This window comes from Pseudoliparis swirei, chromosome 4 (assembly GCF_029220125.1).
Source record: "Pseudoliparis swirei isolate HS2019 ecotype Mariana Trench chromosome 4, NWPU_hadal_v1, whole genome shotgun sequence".
NCBI classification, from domain to species: domain Eukaryota; kingdom Metazoa; phylum Chordata; class Actinopteri; order Perciformes; family Liparidae; genus Pseudoliparis; species Pseudoliparis swirei.
The window spans coordinates 21,381,768-21,402,523 of NC_079391.1; the positions used below are offsets into that span (position 1 = coordinate 21,381,768).

At 44.3% G+C, this 20,756-nt stretch overlaps 2 protein-coding genes and 1 pseudogene across 3 annotated transcripts; 1 reads left to right on the forward strand and 2 right to left on the reverse strand.

Moving 5' to 3' along the window:
- LOC130192427 (serine/threonine-protein phosphatase with EF-hands 1-like) overlaps positions 1-20,756 on the reverse strand; it is a 991,358-nt pseudogene that overhangs the window by 229,794 nt on the left and 740,808 nt on the right.
- txlng (taxilin gamma) lies at positions 2,947-11,249 on the forward strand. Of its 2 annotated transcripts, none has more exons than XM_056412426.1 (11): positions 2,947-2,999; positions 4,793-4,891; positions 5,243-5,390; positions 6,128-6,219; positions 6,448-6,618; positions 6,788-6,982; positions 7,182-7,301; positions 7,405-7,479; positions 7,626-7,718; positions 7,833-7,928; positions 9,521-11,249. In XM_056412426.1, the coding sequence occupies exons 2-11, from the start codon at positions 4,799-4,801 to the stop codon at positions 9,914-9,916; spliced, it is 1,479 nt and encodes a 492-aa protein (XP_056268401.1). In that variant the 5' UTR covers positions 2,947-2,999; positions 4,793-4,798; the 3' UTR covers positions 9,917-11,249. The 2 variants fall into 2 exon arrangements, with proteins under 2 accessions (XP_056268401.1, XP_056268402.1); XM_056412427.1 differs by lacking the exon at positions 2,947-2,999 and adding an exon at positions 3,617-3,637.
- LOC130192433 (histone-binding protein RBBP7) lies at positions 11,336-18,955 on the reverse strand. The gene is made up of 12 exons (XM_056412432.1): positions 18,828-18,955; positions 18,028-18,172; positions 17,532-17,677; positions 15,983-16,159; positions 15,779-15,894; positions 14,977-15,137; positions 14,726-14,852; positions 14,558-14,635; positions 13,240-13,316; positions 12,738-12,795; positions 12,480-12,590; positions 11,336-12,046 (listed from the first exon to the last, which is right to left on the reverse strand). Exons 1-12 carry the CDS (start codon positions 18,841-18,843, stop codon positions 11,975-11,977), a joined length of 1,284 nt encoding a protein of 427 aa, XP_056268407.1. The 5' UTR covers positions 18,844-18,955; the 3' UTR covers positions 11,336-11,974.

Consider the following 20,756-nt stretch of genomic DNA (forward strand, 5'->3'; position numbering starts at 1 on the left):
TGCATATTTGTCATTTAAAATAATCTGAAAAACAACAAACATCTCTTTCTGTTATGTTTTTTTTATTAACTAATTTAAATTTAAATATACACAGTGACACAGACTATTGACTATTGACTAAAAACAAGGGATGTCCCATTATTACGGATCCCTAAACATTGCGTATCTACTCTACTGAGTCTGATATTCTTACCATATTTGTTTTGTAATTTTTCCCAAATAAAACCGCATGTGCATGGTTGAACCGCCTATATATTTGACAGCAGAGAGCGGCTCTGCTTTCAGAAAAACAGAGCCTGGTTTAATGTGATGATTTACCTTGGGGTGTTTTTGTGCGGCCTCCTAACGTATTTTTTGAAGGGGGTGGGGGGCAGATCTGGTGCTTAGGGACAATTTTACACATCTGCACTCAGGGCCCATGATTATAATAAGTCAATAAATAGAGAGCTCTTCGGCTGAAAATATATATGTGTATGCGTCATAAAACGTCTAAATACACAAGGTCTCTTGGATCGTTACACTCGTCTCGATCAACAAAACAAATCTATAGCACAGCAGCTGAATCTCCTGAGATTCTATCAACTATGACCAGAGTTTAACAGACGTCTGAGTACAAATTTATCACTGGCGCCCCCTGATGGCAAAGCAAAGAAATAAACAGTACGTTCCTTGGAGTATGTAACAGTTGTTCTGTGTTGTTTTCACTCCCGGTGGGTATGGCCGGGTGACCTCTTTCTAACACGCTGCGGTCATTTTCTGATATTTTGACACGAAACTCAAGCGATCGAGGTCTGGGGGTGGTTTTAGCTCAGTGGGTGGGAGGGGCCGTCCTGCACGCAGGGGTGTGTGGGTTTTCCCGCCCGCTCAACCCCATTAGTTGCAAGTCTAAGTGTCCTTGAGCAGGGCACTGAACCCCCTTCGGGGGCGCTTCACTCCACTGCTCCCATCTTAATAATAAAAAATGAAAGAATGGGTTAAATGCAATTTCTTCAATTTAATAATATATTATATTATATTCTTTATTTAGAGATATAAATGGACCAGTCTCTTGGAGACAGGCCCTCGTGATCAGGTAAGCTAAACGAAGGAAGACCTTACGGATGATGTTGTCCGTTGATGCTGCATACATATTATGAACCCAACAATGTGTTATTGTCGTGCCTGAGTCGGCACGTGCAGGAGTCCAGCACACATCCGCATGGATATCATCTTGATTTGTGTCGCACGATAATGACATCGAAATCATAGAGGAATTGGTAAATGTGCTTACCAACAGCAAACTGATCTACCCCCCCCCCCCCCCCTCCCCCTCTCACACATACACAAACACACAGATGCACGCACGGGCAGCAACTGTTGTGAATCTTATCTGATTTCTTTTGGCCCTGATTCAAATGGAATGTGTCAGCTTTTTATAAGTTGTGTTCCATATCAGTTACTACTTACCAGACACACACACACACACACACACACACACACACACACACACACAAACACAAAGAGCCTAATGAGGGTGGCAGCAATCAGAAGACAAAATCCGAAAAGGCTGTGGGTATCTTTTGAGTATATTCGAAACAATCTTTATTTAAACTGATCATAGTTTGTTTCTAACTGTAGCTACTGTGATGTGCATTATCCAGCTTTAACTAAACCAGTATCGAAGGCCCCTGAGGCATTTCACATTCCAAATGTAAACCAAACTTATACAAAACTTGTTGACGTAATAAATAAAAACACAAATGTAAGCGTTCTAATCAATTAACAAAAACTAGGGGACAGTTTACATTTCTCTAAAAAAGAAGAAGAAGAAAAGGAAAAGATGCATCAGTGGCACTTAAATAGCTCTTATTATGGTACTTTTGTAGTTCGACTATGTTGAGGAAATGTTACTTTCTGTATTCTTGTTGTCCTTAGTTTGTACTCTAGGTTGATGCACTTATTGTAAGTCGCTTTGGATAAAAGCGTCTGCTAAATGACATGTAATGTAATGTAATGATGATGTATGTTGAAACAGCATCAGCCAAAAAGTGAAGACAAGACCCGAGGCCTAAGAAAATGCGCTGGACCTTCTATATCACGCATGCAGGCCAGGAAATATGTGCACATCGCATTATAAGTGGGATCCATCATTTGGCCCGCGACTGATCTGTAGTGACCTCTCTGGTGCTTGTAATTCCGATTTATTCAATGATTCATATTCTCATCTGCTGGATCTATTTGGATCTTTCTGATATGAGTAATCAATTCACTGCATACTCTACACATTATTTAAATGTTCATTTTCATCTGTTTTATGCATTCAGATTAGAAAAAAACATAGGGAGTTGTAGTCTTCCAATACTGCAGTTTGAAAAATGAAAAGTTGCAGTGATGCCAAGAGGATGTTTTTATTTATTGTTTATTAAACGTTTTCGATGATGCAGATAGGCTACGTCGTATTTGTAACTGTTGATGTGAGTCGGGATCGAGCTGCTTGTTTCCTCCCTCTCTGACGTGCTGGAAAAAGACCAGCTTTTGGTTTTGGTTTTGACTTTGGCAGCATCAAGTTAGCGTGGTCATTACCAGAATCACTAGGATGCTACCTTCAAATTAAAAGCCTCACAAAAGATGTCATTAGCGTGTGGAAAGACGGTTGCGACGACACGCAATAAGGTATGGTGCAGTTCATTTTACGTCACATATCACAGGAGCTAAAAAAAGAAGGCCAAACAATGTTTATGAGGAATATTATTGACATTACTACCCTAAAGTACATAAAACAGGTGCACAATTAAATGGCAAAGCGTAAACATTGGGAAAGTGCATATTTTGCTGCCTGCTAAACACATGTTGTTTAACCATTTTATGGACTATACATATGCTTCTGACACAAGGACACGCTTGATAGCCGCTGCAGCGTTATTGTGAAACACGTTCAACAGGAAGTCGTCCTTGTTATGGGACAGTCGCCTCGTTAGCTTGATAACTGGGTGCTGCTTCCATCCAGTGTGAAAACACAGGTAACCGCTCGAGCTATTCCAGCAACGTATGTTTTTGTTCTGCTGTTGTGTCGTGCTTATTTTACACACTGTCGGCGCAGTACGTGACCTGTCAGTATCAGACGGCACGTGTTTACATTTGGGGTGACACATCCGCTATCTAAGTAAAGTTCACTTCCAGCGTTAGCCGCGGGGCTAGATTAGCATTAGCTATGCTAGCGATAGCAAAGTGTTAGCTAACGTTAGCTTCATACTCCCCCGGTTAACGGTGTGTTAATTTAACGAGCTGTGCTTCGAGCGTGTACATCAAACGTTAACTGCCGTTTCGCTCCAGGTAAATTAGCGAGATACCTGCTGCGCGTGGAGCTAAAGTTAGCTCGCGCACGGGACCAGGAACCGTATGCGCCGTTCCGTCCTGTGTCAACGGAACGTCACACCGGGCTCCCTGTGAGATGTCCAACATTTAAACTCACTTCGTCGAGCTAACGAACCACCTTCCTGACAGTACGCCCAACACGACCCGTAATCATACCTAGAATGAGGAGTCTTGCTATTCGGCGGTATTGTTGTGATACAGGTGCTTACCCTGTTAGTATTTAAACTTTTTTGATGTTTGTTAACGTTAGCAACTTACCGGGATCAACAGAAGCCCTGGGCAAGTATGCTACGTTTAAAGATCTTACGTTACGCCCTTACAGGTATGTCAAGTGTGTGTTGGTGTGTTTTGTTCCTCCTCGGAGATGGAGGTTTAAGAAAGCAGTTATTTTCTCCTAACAGGAGATCAACCCCAAAGTGTTCTTCGCACTGCGAGTTCGCTAAGCTAGCAGCGTGGCTACCGCTCGGCCCAACATGTTCGCCGTGCTCGTCGGCGAGTTCTGCGGGGAACTGCAGCGAAGTTGCCTCTGCTCTTACGCCTGAGGAAATCCTAACGTCTCACAGAACCGTCCGCGTCCACGGCAACGTGAACCGTCTCATCAGAAGGCACCGACAGATATGTGACGCGTTTGACCGGCTGGGAGTCAACGCGAGGACGACCCAGTCGCCGCTTCGTAGGCCCGAGCCGTAGCCGGTGGTGCGGCTGTTCTGTCGGACTTCGCCGTGCGCAGCGCTGACACTTTTTGTTGTCGTTGCCGCTGTTTTGTACACACGTGACCTGCCGTCGAATACGTCTTATTGCGCCGCTTAGACTGCATTAACTAGCGCCTCCTGTAAAGGCTCAGCACGCGCTCTGAGGAGCTGTATTTGTTGTTGTTTTTGAACACTGTATTGTTGACATCTACTGTCTGAAAACTGAAGATAGAAAGGAGTGTTTCTCACCCTCTGACGAGCTGCTCTGCACCGTCGGTGGACAGAAATGACTCTGATGGATTTTTATCATTGGTTCAATTCTGATTCTATTTTGATAATTGATCATTTATAGAATAAAAGCTGTCGCTTCCTTTTTTTAAATGTCAAACACAGTATGTTGGCAGTTGTGCGCAGTCTCTTTTCTCTTTGACTATCGAGATGGAGGGAATGACACATTAATACATAATATCAGCCTTACAGGAAAGAATAGACTGGGGATAACTTTCCAAAGGTGTGAATCTCGTGGATTCTCTCATCGTGTTTTGGTGTGCGATAAGCCTTGTGGGTGCATGACTCCAAACAGAACATCTGGATCACATGTTATCGCCTCACTCAATACACAAAGAAGCACACAAACTATTGACCCCCCCCCCCCCCATTTCCTTTTGTCTACAGATACTATTTGGTTAATGCTATAAATCTAATTTCTATGTTCTAATGATTCTGCTTTCACCATGAACCTCTAGCTTGCGATGGAGACGACAGGAGTTTGTGAGATCGACGTGGCGACCAGGAGAATAGTTGGAGGTAGCGACTCTGCCCTTGACCTGGACAGCCCATGTCAGGTACACAAACACCACCGACATCTGGACGCCCTCTCAATGGTCACGCCATTTATGTTTGTGTCAATTGACATCACTGTTTTTGAAAATATCCACTGAGTATCTCTTGAAAGTAGCTGTTCCTTTTGGGTGCATTTTTAAAATATATTTTTTTACAAATATCATCTTTTCTTTAGATAAACCTCCATAAAAGTGCCTAAAACGGGCAGCTGTTTTTTTGGTTGAAATTGGGAAGTGTCTGATCAGAAAATCTGCCCAGACACTTCAGTTTGTCATACTCTAGCGCAGCTCCTTTTCAGTGCAGTGGCTCAGTGGAAACTGCTCTACCAATATTATTTTATGGCGTCTTCTCAGGAAGAGGTGGCGGAGTTCGGCTTGGGGTTGTGCTGTGCCGAGGAGCAGAGGGGGGAAACCCCGGGCAGAGAGGACAGCCTCAGCGACCTGGGAGAGGCAGAGCTCGACCCCGGGGGGGACTTCAAGACCGCAGAGGAAAAGGCCTTCGGTAAGAGCGCTACACCATGTCTTAGGAGCACTCGGAGACGCACGTGTTTAAGTCATATTTCTTTTTTTTATCACATTGTTTTTTTTATCAGTCAGATCCGTAACATTAGCTTGAATACATGTATCACTTTAATACTCGCTGTTACCTGAACAGATGATGCAATTTGAAATGTTACATATTCATATCTCAATGACCATAAACTCGGCAACCGGTGTGCATGGAGACATTCGGTATAAGGGTCATGCAGGAACTTTATTCAGTTCAATAGAAATTAAGAAATGTATTGGTGGTGGTTCTCGGAAATAATCTTTTTACGCATCTAATTTTTTGTCAATACATACATTGAAAACTTAATGGTGTCATTGTGTAGACCACAGGAATAATTGATATTCAGTTTGACCATTTCCAAAAACGTTTCCAGTTCCAGATGAAATCTATTATCGTGTTATTCCTAGTACAGTAGTTGTTAGTCATTAAAATGACAAGAGGAAAATAAAAATAACCTTTGGTGGAATATTGTTGCTTATTAATATTTATTATACAAGCAAATATGAATACAAATTCATATTTGCTTATTACAAAGGTGTTCAGACAAAAAAATTATTCAAGCTGCGTCACCTTTTTTTCACATTTTGTTGATCTGCAGCCTTGTGCATGAATAACAATGTGTCGTACGGGGAAAGCATCCCCATGTGTTGTGTTTCTTTTCGTCCTCATGTTGTGGTTTTCTGTTCCAGGGAAGGAGGTGGTTCTGTTGATGCAGGCTCTAAACTCCCTCGCCACTCCTGAGGAGAAGCTAGCAGCTTTATGCAAGAAATATGCAGACCTGGTGAGTATCTTCATATCTGCACTTGAAGACTTATCAGACTTGGCTTCTGTCTTTTCTCTAGAATGTCGCATGTTCCCCCTGTTTTATTATTATTTTTACTGTATATTAGATGGGAGACTAATTGACCCTCCTTGCCAAATGAATAAGTGTGATGTTATTTATCTCCAACATGTTTTTGAAAAACAGTTCCCCATAATGTGACCCCTTTGGTGCTGACTGTGTGTTCAGCTGGAGGAGAGCCGCTGCATGCAGAAGCGGCTGAAAGCTCTGCAGAAGAAACAGTCTCAGATCGTGAAGGAGAAGATTCACCTGCAGGGCGAGCACAGCAAGGCCATCCTGGCCCGCAGCAAGCTGGAGAGCCTCTGCAGGGAGCTGCAGAGGCACAACAAGACGCTGAAGGTACGCCGAGAAAAGTCTTTCTTGGAACGTTAACTCACGTTAATTCACTTTAGTAAGCGTTACACTTGTCCTATGCACAGCGCTTCTCTGCTTACGTGATGTCATGTGTTGCCGTTAAAGTACTTGTGCTCTCTCTCGCGCCCTCATCCCCCGCTCCCCCCCACCTCAGGAGGAAAACGGCCAACGGTCCAGGGAGTACGAGGAGCAGCGGAAGGAGGCCATGCTGCACTTCCAGATGACCCTGAGCGACATTGAGGTGCAGATGGAGCAGCACAGCTCCCACAACACCAAGCTGAGGCAGGAGAACATGGAGCTGGCCGAGAAGCTCAAGAAGCTCATCGAGCAGTACGAGCTGCGAGAGGAGGTACCGCTGCAAAAAGCCCCCCCACCCCCAATAATATTCTTTTAGGTTTTCTATACGATATTTTAGTAAAGCATAAAACAACAGTTTGGAATATAAAGATAGTTTCAGGTCGCTCGGCAGCTCGAAAAAACTGAGCACGTCGTTAATGTTGCTAAACACAGGGTTTGTGTCCCCCCCCCACCACCCCACTCCCTTGCAGCACATAGACAAGGTGTTCAAGCACAAGGAGCTCCAGCAGCAGCTGATGGACGCCAAGCTGCAGAGGATCACCGAGATGATGAGAGAGGTGGAGGAGAAGCAGCAGAGGGAGAGAGACTTTGTGAGTACCCGCAGGTTCAAAGACGGGCACACATTTCCAAAATGAAATGAAACGGTGTTCACGGTGTTGGGGACGATGCACTGACTGACCTGTGCTGCTGCAGCTGCTGAAGGACGCCACGGAGTCCAGGCGCAATTGCGAGCTGATGAAGGAGCAAGAGACGCAGCTCAAACAACAGGTACGGACTCGTCGGAGCGCAGCTCCTCTGTGGGAGCGGAAGCCCCATGTTGGTTTTTTTCCGCCGGGGATATACTGTGTACGCCTCGTCGGCCCAGCGGAAAGGTTTGAGTGACTCCTCCCTCTTCTTGTCCTCCCCCCTCTCAGCTCTCACTGTACATGGACAAGTTCGAGGAGTTTCAGAGCACCCTGGCTAAAAGCAATGAGGTCTTCACCACTTTCAGACAGGAGATGGAGAAGGTGACTGACGGGCTTCATATTGGCGGCTCGTGTTTCGTGTCTCAGTTATTTTGTTGCCCCCCCCCCCCCCATTTTTTTCTCTCCTGCCACTAACTGTTTGGCTTTGCCTCCTAGATGACCAAGAAGATCAAGAAGCTGGAGAAGGAAACTACGCAATGGAGGACCAAATGGGAAAGTAACAACCAGGCGCTGCTGCAGATGGCCGAGGAGGTGAGTCGCTTCTCTTTGCTTCGTAGCCGTCAGACCAACCGAGCAGCTGCTGGAGACTCTCAGACCACAAGGCAACGCTGGACGCCTGTTACAGGGTTCGTACGGTCATGGAAAACCTGGAAAAGTCATGGAAATTTAAAATGGTAATTTCCAGGCCTGGAAAAGTCATGGAAAATACTTAAATCATAAAAGTTTGCGAAAAGTCATGGAAATTTGTTATATTCACATGTTCATTTACGTCGAGTTTAAAATAATCCATATGTTTTTGAAAAGGAAGTCACTGAAGCCCTGACTGGAGGTAATGTGGCCACTGAAGGGTAACAATTCACATTGTTCTTTTAACCCTTGTGTTGCCTTAGGGTCATTTTGACCCGAATCAATATTACACCCTCCCCCCGCCTTCGGATTAATTTGACCCCATTCAATGTTTAATGTCGGTGTTCTTTCGGTAGTCAACAAACAAATATAAAGTGCCTCACACTTAAACTTGGAAAACAATATTAATTCTAATAATTTTCTGGAGGTTTTAATTGCTGGCGTCAAATTGAACCCAAAGGGTAAAATATGTTAGTAAATATAAAGGTAACAGGAGGGTGAAACATTGAATCGGGTCAAAATGACCCAAAGGCGGGGGGAGGGTGTAATATTGATTCGGGTCAAAATGACCCGAAGGCAACACAAGGGTTAAACATTAGAAGGTGCCAGCCTGATATTTGACGCTTGTGTTGAAAGCAAACGCTCATCTCTGCTCGTTGGACTCCTTCACTTTAAGAGTCTCGTGGTCAACGTGTTGAAGGCCCGAAGTCTTTCTGACTGACCAAAGCCTGAACCACTATTTACAGTCCAACAGATGTATTTGCACATAAAGGACAATAATAAACATATATATATAAATGTTTATAATAATAAACTGTATATAAATGTTTATTGTTTAATCCACCTATTTGACTATTGTCCATTTAAGGTATATTGTATGCTTTGGAATTGTCATTTTTTTAAATACTACATTTTCTCACTTTCATGTATCCACTGAGATTTCAGTTTGATCATGGACATGTGGTTTAAAGTCCTGTAAATCCATCGGTCGACGTGAACCCTGCTGTTAGCTCACCCTAAGCAGCTGGCGTTGGCCGTAAGCTCTTTCCTCCTGCCGTCATATTTTATGGAGGTAAATAAATAAAAGACGGCGCTGCTCGCCAGTCTTTCGTTTGGGTTCAAACATTTTCAACTTAATTCGGACGTGTTTCTCTGCCGGTTCGCACCAAGCCTCTAAACTTTGCTTTTCTGTCTGAACTCAGTTGCTCTTGTTCGTTCGGCTGCTGTGGATTTAAAAAGACTTTAGATTCCTTGTGATTGTTGATGACTGTTTGATTTTACCGATTTTAATTAGTATGGTGTCTGTCAACTTTGCCTTTTGGTCTCAAAGGAAATGTAATTCTGTTCTGGTTCCTCTGCTTTCACACATCCATGTTCAATAGCCTGACTGAAGATGGCCTTGCTGGCTTTTTGCTGGGCTTTCAGTCCCATGTGGCCCGACGCCGTGGCCTTCTCTTCAGGCCAGTTACTCTGAACCTTTGTCTGTTGTGGTGTAGAAAACGCTGCGTGACGGACACTTCAAGGCCCTGCAGGGGAAGCTGGAGCTGCTGGAGCGGCTGTGCAGAGCCCTGCAGAAGGAGAGGAACGACCTCAACAACCAGCTCCGCCTCCTCCAGGAGGCGGAGGACAAGGGGACCGCGGCGCCTCCTGAAGCCCAGCCTCAGGAGGAGCCGGAGGACAAGGGGACCGCGGCGCCTCCTGAAGCCCAGCCTCAGGAGCCCTCCGCTGGGCAGGACGACGGCGACGAGAAGAAGGCCGTGGAGGGGTCGGCACAGGACGACGAGCCAGAGACGGCGGTCCACCAAGCTCCCAGACCACCTGAACAGAACCCCACACCGGCTGCTACTGATAAGACCACGAGCCAGCCTGCGGAAACCTCACAGCAGGACTGAAGGAGCCTCCACGGCCTGTGTGTGTGTGTGTGTGTGTGTGAGACTGGTGCGATCGGAGGGCTCCTCACACCTCCAGCCTGGTTCCTGTAACTAGCCAGAAAAGAAAAAAACATCTTCATTGGGGAAGACTAGAGATTTTTGTTTTTCCGTTTAAAATTCTAGACTTGCCTTTTCCGGGTTCCCGCACTGAATCTAAGCCCATATCATTCATTTGTGCAATAGTCAAAGAGGAATAAAATGATTGTATCAAGGATTCGGTTCTAAAAACGTTGCCCTCGTTGACTTTGGATGTAGTGACCGGGTTCTTGGTACTCCCCGCTTTCTCCCATCACGTGTTTTTCAGAGGCCATTTCCATTGGCACTGGGCTAAAGTCCAATAGTTGTCTCTCCCTTCGCGTGGTCTCTCCGTCGTCTCGTTGAACATTCCAGTTTGATTTCAATCAAATTGGGTTCATCACACGCATATTGTCGTTGTTCACTTCCTGTTGGAGTGTGATGGACGTCGTGGTGAACAAGAGCGAAGTCCGACTCGGGCCTGTTTGTCGCCCGTATTGGCCCACAGGGTGTTCCATATGTTTATTAAACACGGACCAATTCAACCAGAAGTGAATCTGAGATTTAAAAAGTGGGTTTGATAGTTCCACCTTGTTTTCTGACCCACCAATAAAATGTAATAAGTAAGATGGGAACAAAGGTCAAGACACTTATTGTTGCTGGCTTGGCGCCCACTTGAGGGAAAAGTAATGTAAAGAACTTTTATGTACCATTTGATTTCCATCGTCGGCTCCAGTCAGGAGTTGTGAAGCGCCTTCATCCTCTGGGAAACGAGCCTCCGTAAATTATGTTGGGGGGAAAACGACAAACATCAGAATAATGGGCCTCAACATCTAGGACACTTGATAAAGATTGAATGGGACTTTACGTTTTCTGATGCATTTTGAATAAAAAGATAAATTTCAAAGAGTATCTTATTTATCTTTTGCTTCGTCTGCATCGTGGACCGCGGTCCCCTGCGATCGGCACTTTTTGGCAACTTTAAATAGTTGCAAAACACTTGATGTGAACGTGTACCGGGTCGGGCGGTGCGTGTGTGATTTCTACTTTGGGTGGGTGCGGTCTCGTCGTCCGAGGGAAGACTTTTCCTTTGGCGTTGCCCCAGAGTGACTCAGGTAATGTCAGAATCTACCTCTGCAGGTGAGACCAACTGAAAGCCGCGGGTCGCCATAGCTTCGAGAGCTCTGTTTTTACTCCACATGAAGCCCACACCCCTCTGATTGTAAAACATTCTTAAATTCCTGTTTTGCTTTTCCAATAAACATTTTGTAGAATTTGCCAGGGCTGGATTTGTGTCATTCCTCAGAGCGAAGTTAACATTTGCAGCAGCATTTGTTTATTGAAAAAAATGAACTTATCTTTGAAAAGTTATAAAAATTTTATTGCAATTTGTGGTGCAGAAAACAATTCACATTATGTAACAAAAGGAGGAGGAAACATGTTTTTTCTTCCCTCAAGTGCACCAATTGAGACCCACACCTTCACTCAACCAAAGACTGAAGAGCTTATGTACCTTGTGAACAGGAGGCACGGACAGCAGGGATTCGTTTTCTTCAAAGGGCGCCATTAATGTGTTGAGTACGATTATTATGGGAGATAAAGTATAAAAGACTGGAGATGGGCATTTGGGGTTTCCTATTGGTTTCTGAAGCCGACAAAGTCAAACTGAAATGACACGTCCCTGCATGAGCCCTTTGACTGGCCTTAACAGCTCCGTGACTTGTGCACCTGAAGGTTTCCTGTACTTTAAAATCTTCAAAGACCCCCATGGGTCTACCGCCTGAGCTGGTACGACATGTTCAACTCTTAAGCCCCTCCCACGTGCCGCTGGGCACCTGGGCCGTGGTGACGTGTGAGCGAGATGAGCTGGAATCCAACCGCCTCGTCTCCGACTCTTAATGTTCGTTTGTGTGGAGAGCAGACTTTTACTTTTGCACTTGAGAAGCCGGGGAGGGATAATGACGGGCGGGGGGGTGATAGGCGGAGGTCTCGTGCAGAGCCGGGTTATAAACCCTGAGCCTCCAGCTCTGATGCAGGGGTGTTGTCTGGCTCCTCGTCGTTGTAGATGTTCTCCGCCTGGGAGGAAGAGGACAAAACACTTAACGGGGGGCCGAGCTGCAGAGCGACAGCATAAGGTTCTCCCATTAACACACAGCTCTTAACCCTCCTGTTACCTTTACATTTACTAACATATTTGACCCCAGCAATTAAAACCTCCAGAAAATTATTAGAATTAATATTGTTTCCCAAGTTTAAGTGTGAGGTACTTTATGTTTGTTTGTTGACTACCTAAATAGCCCTTTAAATATATAAAAAAGTTGATATTTCTTATATGTTTGACACAGTGAAAAACAGCCTGGGGTCAAATTGACCCGAAAGGTAACAGGAGGGTTAAGAGTCGACTAGGACCCCCCCCCCCCCCAGAGAATTAAGATGCAGGGGGTTTGGACTGAGGCTCGAGTGGCGCTGAGGACAGACGGTATGGGTGATGGACGGCAGCTGGACTCACCATCTGCCAGACTTGCATGATGTTGTCCTCGGACACCGAGCAGATGACCCAGGGCTCGTTGGGGTTCCAGGAGAAGTCGGAGATCTTGGCTGTGTGGCCGCCGTGGATGAACTGACGGGCGCAAATTAGACGAGAAGCATTTTAAGAACTGCCAGAAGAGGCGAGCGTGAGAAACGGTCACCGATACGTGAGGTCACTGGCTGCTGGCACTCATGGGCCTCTCAAGGAGACTGGACCCCGTGGTCGGGCATCACTCACCAGCAGCTCCGGTGGGCCGTCCTCAGCATCTTCTGCAGACTGCTCCTCCCCAATTTTACTAAAAAATTCAATAAATAAAGCAGACAAAAAGTATTGTTTACTCTTCGATGCAAGTGTTCATCACATTGTGTGGGCAGTGTTGGCCAACTGACAAGAAAACATCTGGACTTAAACAGCTGGTTTCTCCAGACTGTTGCTCTGTAACGGCTGGATTTGTAAAAATAAAAAACGGTTTGCCAACAAGTTCCCCTTATCACCATGGTGACTTATCAACGTTGAGTTCCCCCCAAACGGACAACAAAGAAAAATCTGGCATAAATATATATTTAAAGATCGCTTGTATGTTATAATATTATATTTTAACCAATAAAACAATATTGGTCTCAAAATCCAGTATTGGTCAGCCTGAACTGTTGAGGCCAGTGAGTTCATATTTAAACATCACATATTCACGGTGTCGCGGTTCCACTGACAGATTGTGAGCTATTGAAGGAGTTCGTACCTGAGATCCCAGACGTTGAGACGCCGGTCGGTGCCGCTGGACGCCAGAATGGTCTCGTTGTGAGGAGACCATTGGACCTAAAGAACCGGGACAGGCGGTCACTGGAACGCTCATACAGCAACGTGGGCCACTTTTCTTTCTGGGTTGACGGCCTGCGAGCTGATGTGTGACCAAGGAACTCGTAATTTAATCAACAAACCCAAAACCCACGCACAACTAACACTTCTGTTGCCACATGTTTCTGTTTAGTACACAACAAGTAAGCAAACACTGAACCTTGAATTTAAATGCAACACATACTATTAATTATCTGATAACTCGGAGTTAACGCGCTTCTCTTCACTTGCTGGAATTATTGAAAAAGTCATGCAGTCACATTTGGGATTAACATGAGTTTTGTTTTGACAGAATTGACATGATGTTGATCGTTTTCCAATGTAGGCTCATTTGAGTGGGTCCCACCGCAATCCAGTGTTTCCCGATAAAATGGAGGGTTTTCTTTGATAAATTGGCGTGTTGAATTTGTGTTTATCGTTAAATGGTTATAATTACGGTTGAATTTAAAGCTTTAGAGTTAAAGTCTGAGTCATACACCACTAAACTAGAGTTGAGCGATTAACTCGGTTGCATCCTTTTCTAGTCTCGTCACCTTTTACAATTTATTTATATATATATATATATATATACACATATATTTTTCACTTTGACGTTTTTCTTTTCACTTTTTGAGACTGTGCGGAATGTTATTTCAGATTGTATTCAAAACTAACCGGCGCCTGCTGGTCTAAATACTTTCCCAAACGGTTTGCTCCCTGGCCTCATCGGCAGCGCGGTTCTGTGGCCACGCGGGTTTATTCACCAAGACCCAAGTGTGGAGCCTTGATGTAGAAATGGAGCTCCGTGGTCTCGTTAGTCTCACCGGTGATGAGACGAGACAGAACACAGGATCTCGTCTGTCCGAGATGGACGCTCAGACCACACAGGGACCGCCGCAAGGATTCTAATGTTGACTTTGACACAGATTTGCTGACCACAACGCAGCATCACCAGGGAAGGAGCGGGGCCCGGCCCCCAGACGAGTGGGCAGCAACTTTCCTGCGTCCTGTTGGACTTTACAAAACGAGCTGATCCGTTGGGCGTTACAGCTTCATCAGTGAAGCTTGTGTTCCCATAACAAATCTATTATTACCGTTATTAATAAACCGAGTGCGCTTCTATATTACACTAGTATTATAATAAAAGTGTTCTCACTGCAGACTGACATTCATACAATGCTTTGTTGAACTAATCAACAAATAACAGAACTTGTTTTTCTGACCTGGAAGATTTCGTCTTTGTGGGACTCAAAGGAGTGGAGCTTCAGTTTGAGGTTCCTCAGATCCCACAGCGCCACGGTCTGAGCAAACAAAACAAGCGTTTTAACATTAAATACTAAATCAATCCGATGGGTTCAATTGTGGTAAAAAGTGTATTTCCTCATCTCGACCTTATCGGCAGAACCCGTGGCGAGGATGAACTCGCTGTAGGGGTTGAAGCTCAGGCAGTTGACCTCGGCAGTGTGAGCATCGACCGCGTGGCTGGCTTTGGACGTGGTGTTGGACCGGGTGTCCCATCTGGTGGAGGATGGAGGAGGGGACATCGACTGATTAGTTTAGAACTAAAACAATAACACGGAGCTTTTCTTTTTCACTTGACTAATCTCTTGACCCCGTTAACAAAATGTTGACGGCCACTTACATCATGAGCTTCTGGTCGTCGGCGACGGAGCCGAACAGAGACTCGTGGAGCAGATGCCAGGAGACGTCCTCCACCACCGCCGTGTGGCCGGTGAAGATGGTCTTCGCGTCCACGATCTTCCTTTCCTTTGGGCCGGCGCCGATGTCCCAAAGACAGATGGTCTGCAGAGCAACGAGAGGGGAGCGGTCAGGATCTCTGTCCCCTTGCAGTTACAGAAAGGTGAAAAGGCGCCGCATCACTGGGCACACCAACTACTTTTATTTTATAGTACTTCAAATACTGGTACTTACACCCTTTTTCACCATGGAGCTACAAGTTATTTTGATAAAACATATAAGATTACAGAATACCGATGGATGTGGTAGATTGCAGTACCCAACGGAATCTAAAGTAGTTCAAATGCATTAAAACTACATCTCTTACATTCAGTAATACAAGTAAGATGTTAATATGTATTTTTGTAAAAGATAAGAGAAGATTCTAAGTAAATGTAATCTTCGCCTCACTGTAGCAATTGGTGACGCCTAAAGAAAGAGACGTAACACGTACGCCACGTCACCTCGCAGTATTGGAATAAGAATATCTTTTTTCCCCACCAGGCATAAACAGTTTGATCTCCAGGAACAGAACTTTGCCCAAAACGTGCAATCGGCATTAACGCAGCCTCTCGTGTCTGACCACTGACCGTGTGTAACTGTGTGTCTGAAGAGCCCTCTGGACCCGTCTTTCTGCCACAGTCTCATATTTGCGCTGGAACACCAGCAAACGAAAGCCCAGTTGGCTTTTACTCCTCGGCACTTACGTGGTCGTCGGAGGCGCTGAGCAGGTTGCCGCTGAGGTTGGGATTCCAGGAGAGGCCATACCCTTCTTTCTGGTGGCCTTTCAGCCTGAGGTCAGGACTACACTCCCCACTGGGATCTGAAACGCGGACAGCAACACTGCGTTCACCACCACGGTGCGCGAGTCGCTGGAGTTGTGCGACCTCGGATGCACATCGTGAGCGAACCTGGCTTTGATGGGTGCTTGTTGTAGTCGAAGACCAGCACGTCACAGGTGGGGGTCTTGGTGGCGATGATGCAGTGGTTCTGGGGCATGTAGCGGGCTCGGTTGACTTCTCCCTCGTGATTGATCTTGATCTCAATCTCAATCTTCCCGCTTACTGAACCAAATCCGCCAAACTCTGACAAGAGAATACAATCAGAATGAAGCACATTCTTGGTAGGAAATGGACACTTGACAAGCGCAGGTTGAATCTTGGTTGGTCAGTTTACTTCACTAGGAATGCAGAATATCTGTAACTAATTATTGTGCTCGCATCCCGATAATGTGACGCCTTGTCTTGACGTCAATCTTGTTTTGTCCCTCTGCCTTTCCTCTGTTGTTCTCTTGTTAGCGGCATGTCTATATTTTACTCGATGACGACGATGCTCGTTCCAGTCAGAAGTGCCACCAAATCCTCTGGTTAGCGAGACTGTGAGGCCACTCATCTGACACATGTTGGGTTTTATTGGAGCAGAAATCAGGACGCGTGTAGTCGGGAGAAGAGCAGCACACAAGGAAACGGGGTGCCGTGTGAAAGGGATGCGAGCGGTCAGAACATAAACATCATAGTGACAAAAATGCAAAAACCTAAACTGTGAAGTCAAGGGGCAAAAAAAATGAAAAGAATAAATATATTTTTCAGTTTTGAGACTTGTTTCAGAAAAATAAACTTGTTAATCTAAAAATAAATATATGTTGTCTTCACTTTTCGGGCATTTGTTAGACAAATATAAAATCTGTTAACATATCGGTATCTGCCACAGCAAACTTTGTTTTGGCTAATCAAGGAAAGCCATTACGTGTGAATGTGCTAGAACTGGCGAATAGTCCGACGGTTCATTTCTGAGCGACGGTTGCGGTTGCAGCAGCTGAACTGCGGCACAATGTAGGAGCAGGAAGAATTCAAAAGGAGAGAACTCACAGACCAATACGTAGTGAACTCGTAGGTCACCCCTTCATTTCGCAGTGAAGTTGTGTCGTAAGTTTTCTAGACGTGGTCTGTACCTCAACTGTTCTTCCCGTGGCCACAATAACATACTAATACTACCTCTGGTACAGAGCCAAGGAGCATTGAGCCTTCAGCACACTGACTCACAGCTGGGCAACGTACCTGCTGGAAGACAGAATAAAACAGTATAAGCATCAAGACAGAATTAAACATGACTCTAGTCTTGACTCATTCATAATTCCCCTCACAATATGAAATGTCTGAACCTAAGTCGTGTAAACCAGGTTGTGACATGGCCATCGTCTATCATCGCTCACACGACGAGCAACTGTGCAAACATGTCATGAAGCTCTCCAGAGGCACACCGCTTTCTTTGGTGAGAATCAATGAATGTTAAAAATAATAATAGAAATATTACATTGTGAACTTGTTTGTGTAAATATACACCGACTCACTGACCTTACAAAGTAAGAAAAGACATTTAAAGTGGTAACACGTGATTACTATCCGGATGAGTGTGAGAAGTATTCTCCTACATTACTAGGGTAACTCCCAGATTATTTACCTCCTTTCTCGCTGTCGTAGTGCGAGGCATCGAACTGGGCGTCATCATTCGGTACCTGGACGCTGGCGATCACAAGGTGGTTCTGCTCATCTGATGTATGGGTCCCCAAAACCAGCCTGTGAACGGCGTAGTCCTTCCCCTCTGGCCTGCAGAGTTCCACGACATGGAAACGCTTTTAATCCGCATTGTGAAGCCAAGATTGCTTTAACTTTCGGCTTTAACATCAGAGTGGGGCTTTTGGTATGTTGCGATTACTGCCGAGTAAAAATACTTCATAGGTTATCACAGACGACGTGTGGGAGATTGCCCACTTCTGGCCAGATGTTGACTGTGATGCAAAGTTCTGTCCTTTGCAAACCCAAGAGGAGGACCAAGACAAATAGAGCAGGAAAATTAACAGCAAAAAACAGACGGTGTTTTTATTTTATCTCTGGGAGATAACAAGTAGCTTGGCAGACACACGACATGAGCAGTAGGATGGAGACCATGCACATACCTGTTGACATCTGGAAGCCACTGGACAGTGAGGCTCGGCCACTCTAGAGCATGAGTCATCACCAGGTCATACAGGAAAGGTGTGTTTTTCTTCCAGATCTTGTACTCCTCATTGATGACTCGTTCCTCCACCGCATCGTCGTACACTTCAGCAGAACAACACAGGATAAGTCACAGGTGTGTATGTGTGTGCAGGCTGCTATGTATGTATGTATACATAGCAGCAGCTACGGGGTCATTCCCTATCAGTAGAAATAGTTACGTCTTCACTGTGGGAAAGTTGATCAGGGGCACACAGTTGTGTTTTATGTCTAACCAGTCTGGTTCTGCTGGAGCTACTAGGGGTTCAAGACGTCATAACAAACTATTTACTCTCAGCTGGGAGCGTATTCTTTGTTATTAACCATCTTTCCGAGATACAGAAGTGGTATATTGCTTCCTGAAATCAACTAACGTAACGTTTCGGCGTATTTCAGTTTAGGGGGCTGTGGTCGCGTCACAACACGCAGACACTTCCGTAAGTTCAATTATATGCTTGTTTTGTGCATTGGTGCAATTATACTGGATTTAGAGAGTAGAGGTTTGACATGACGCGTTAAAAAAAAAAGAGGGAAAAACGAAGAAACTCACACAGAACCTAAAGCTAAAACCAATGAGCCCACCCCCTCCCGATAGGACTTTAGCGTTACTAAGCTAGCATGTCATGCTAGCACCCATCTCTAGAGTTAAACGGCCGTGGCGCGCGCACAAAGCGGCACACGCGGGCCACCGCTATTCGACAGGTACTTGTGACAAACCTACCCTCTTTATCCGCCATGTTCCTAACTCTGCGCTTCGTCACAATGCTCGGAAGCAAAGGGACAGGCTGGACGCTGTTTTTAATGAATACCGCGCTTCCCCTCGCGAGCGCTGCTTTGGTTGTCCCACTACAAAAGTAGACTCCTTCCTTTTCAGCGCCGAATTACTCGATAACTACTGCGCATGCGTTAGTCCTCGCACACCCGAGGTTCAGCATTGCGCGCGGACTGCGCATTAGGGACTAGTGACTGCGCAAACAAGGCCCTGATCAGATCCCACCACCTGTAAAACATACATACATTATATATATACACTACCGTTCAAAAGTTTGGAGTCACTTAGAAATGTCTTTATTTTTCAAAGAAAAGCACTTTTTTCAATAAAGATAACATTAATCAGAAATACACTCTCTACATTGTTAATGTGGTAAATGACTATTCTAGGTGGAAACATCTGGTTTCTAATGAAATATCTCCATAGGTGTATAGAGGCCCATTTCCATCAACTATCACTCCAGTGTTCTAATGGTACATTGTGTTTGCTAATCGCCTTAAAAGACTAATATCTGATTAGAAAACCCTTGTGCAATTATGTTAGCACAGCTGAAAACAGTTATGCTGGTGATATAAGCTATACAACTGGCCTTCCTTTGAGCTTGAAGTTTGAAGAACAAAATTAATACTTCAAATATTAATCATTATTTCTAACCTTGTCAATGTCTTGACTATATTTTCTATTCAATTTTCAATTCATTTGATAAATAAAAGTGAGTTTTCATGGAAGACACGAAATTGTCTGGATGACCCCAAACTTTTGAACGGTAGTGTATATATACATATATACCCACACATACATATATATTTATATGTATGTTTTACATATATATATATATCTATATATACATATATAGATATATATACACAGGATAATATTATATATATATATTATACACACATTTAAGTGTTGCTGTCTCGTGAAACATAATTGTGTGCATCACTGCTTTAGATAAATATAATAACATGGGCTAATGTGAACATTTAAAGTAGCAAATTAAACACATATTAAGTTGTATCGTAATGTATAAATGGCGCTGCATGGGCTAATATATAGTATGTGGTATCACTGATGTGCAGTAGGCTATAACGCATACGCAATGCACAATATATGACGTATTGGGCTATATTCTTCACCGATGTAAACATTTGTATTTTGCTGTGTGTAATGAGTATTACAGCCTGACTGCATTCCAATGAGTTTATTTTGTAAAAGTATTGTCCATGAACAGCAAAAAACAGTTTACAGTAAATTACAAACCTTGAATATGCAAAAAACATGTTTCAAATACAAGCATAACAAAGATATGAAGGATATTAATAAATTACCCAAAAATTCAAATAAAAAAATTTGAAGCATGAGTTAACATACGCAAGGGGGTGTCTGCTATCATCAATATTAAAAAAAGGTATTCATCTATCATGAGAACAATAGCGGAAGCAAAGTAAACGCAACTGGCAGAGAGGTAAAAGACCGAGGGGCCTAGTGTCATCTTTAGTTAGTTTAAGGAAACAATGGACACTTTTTTTATTTATCTAAGAATTACCTGGAGCACAACAGTAGAGCATGCCACTATAAAAAAAGTGTTGAAATATACAGTGATGTATTTCACAGATAAAGAGAAGAACAGATGTATCACTTTCCCATAAAAAGAGGAGACCTAGAGCAGTCCGAGTAGAATTCTGGTCCTATATTCTACCACAAGAGTAAAATATACAGTTATAGGTAATTTGCGAGTCACAATGTGTAACCCAGTTGTGCACAACACTTTATACATGTATCCATGTATTTCCATTCGTCTTTTTTTGGTTACATAAAAGAGTAACATATATGGTGATGGATAATGCTTGAAAGTTACTAAATATTCCCTATGTCACT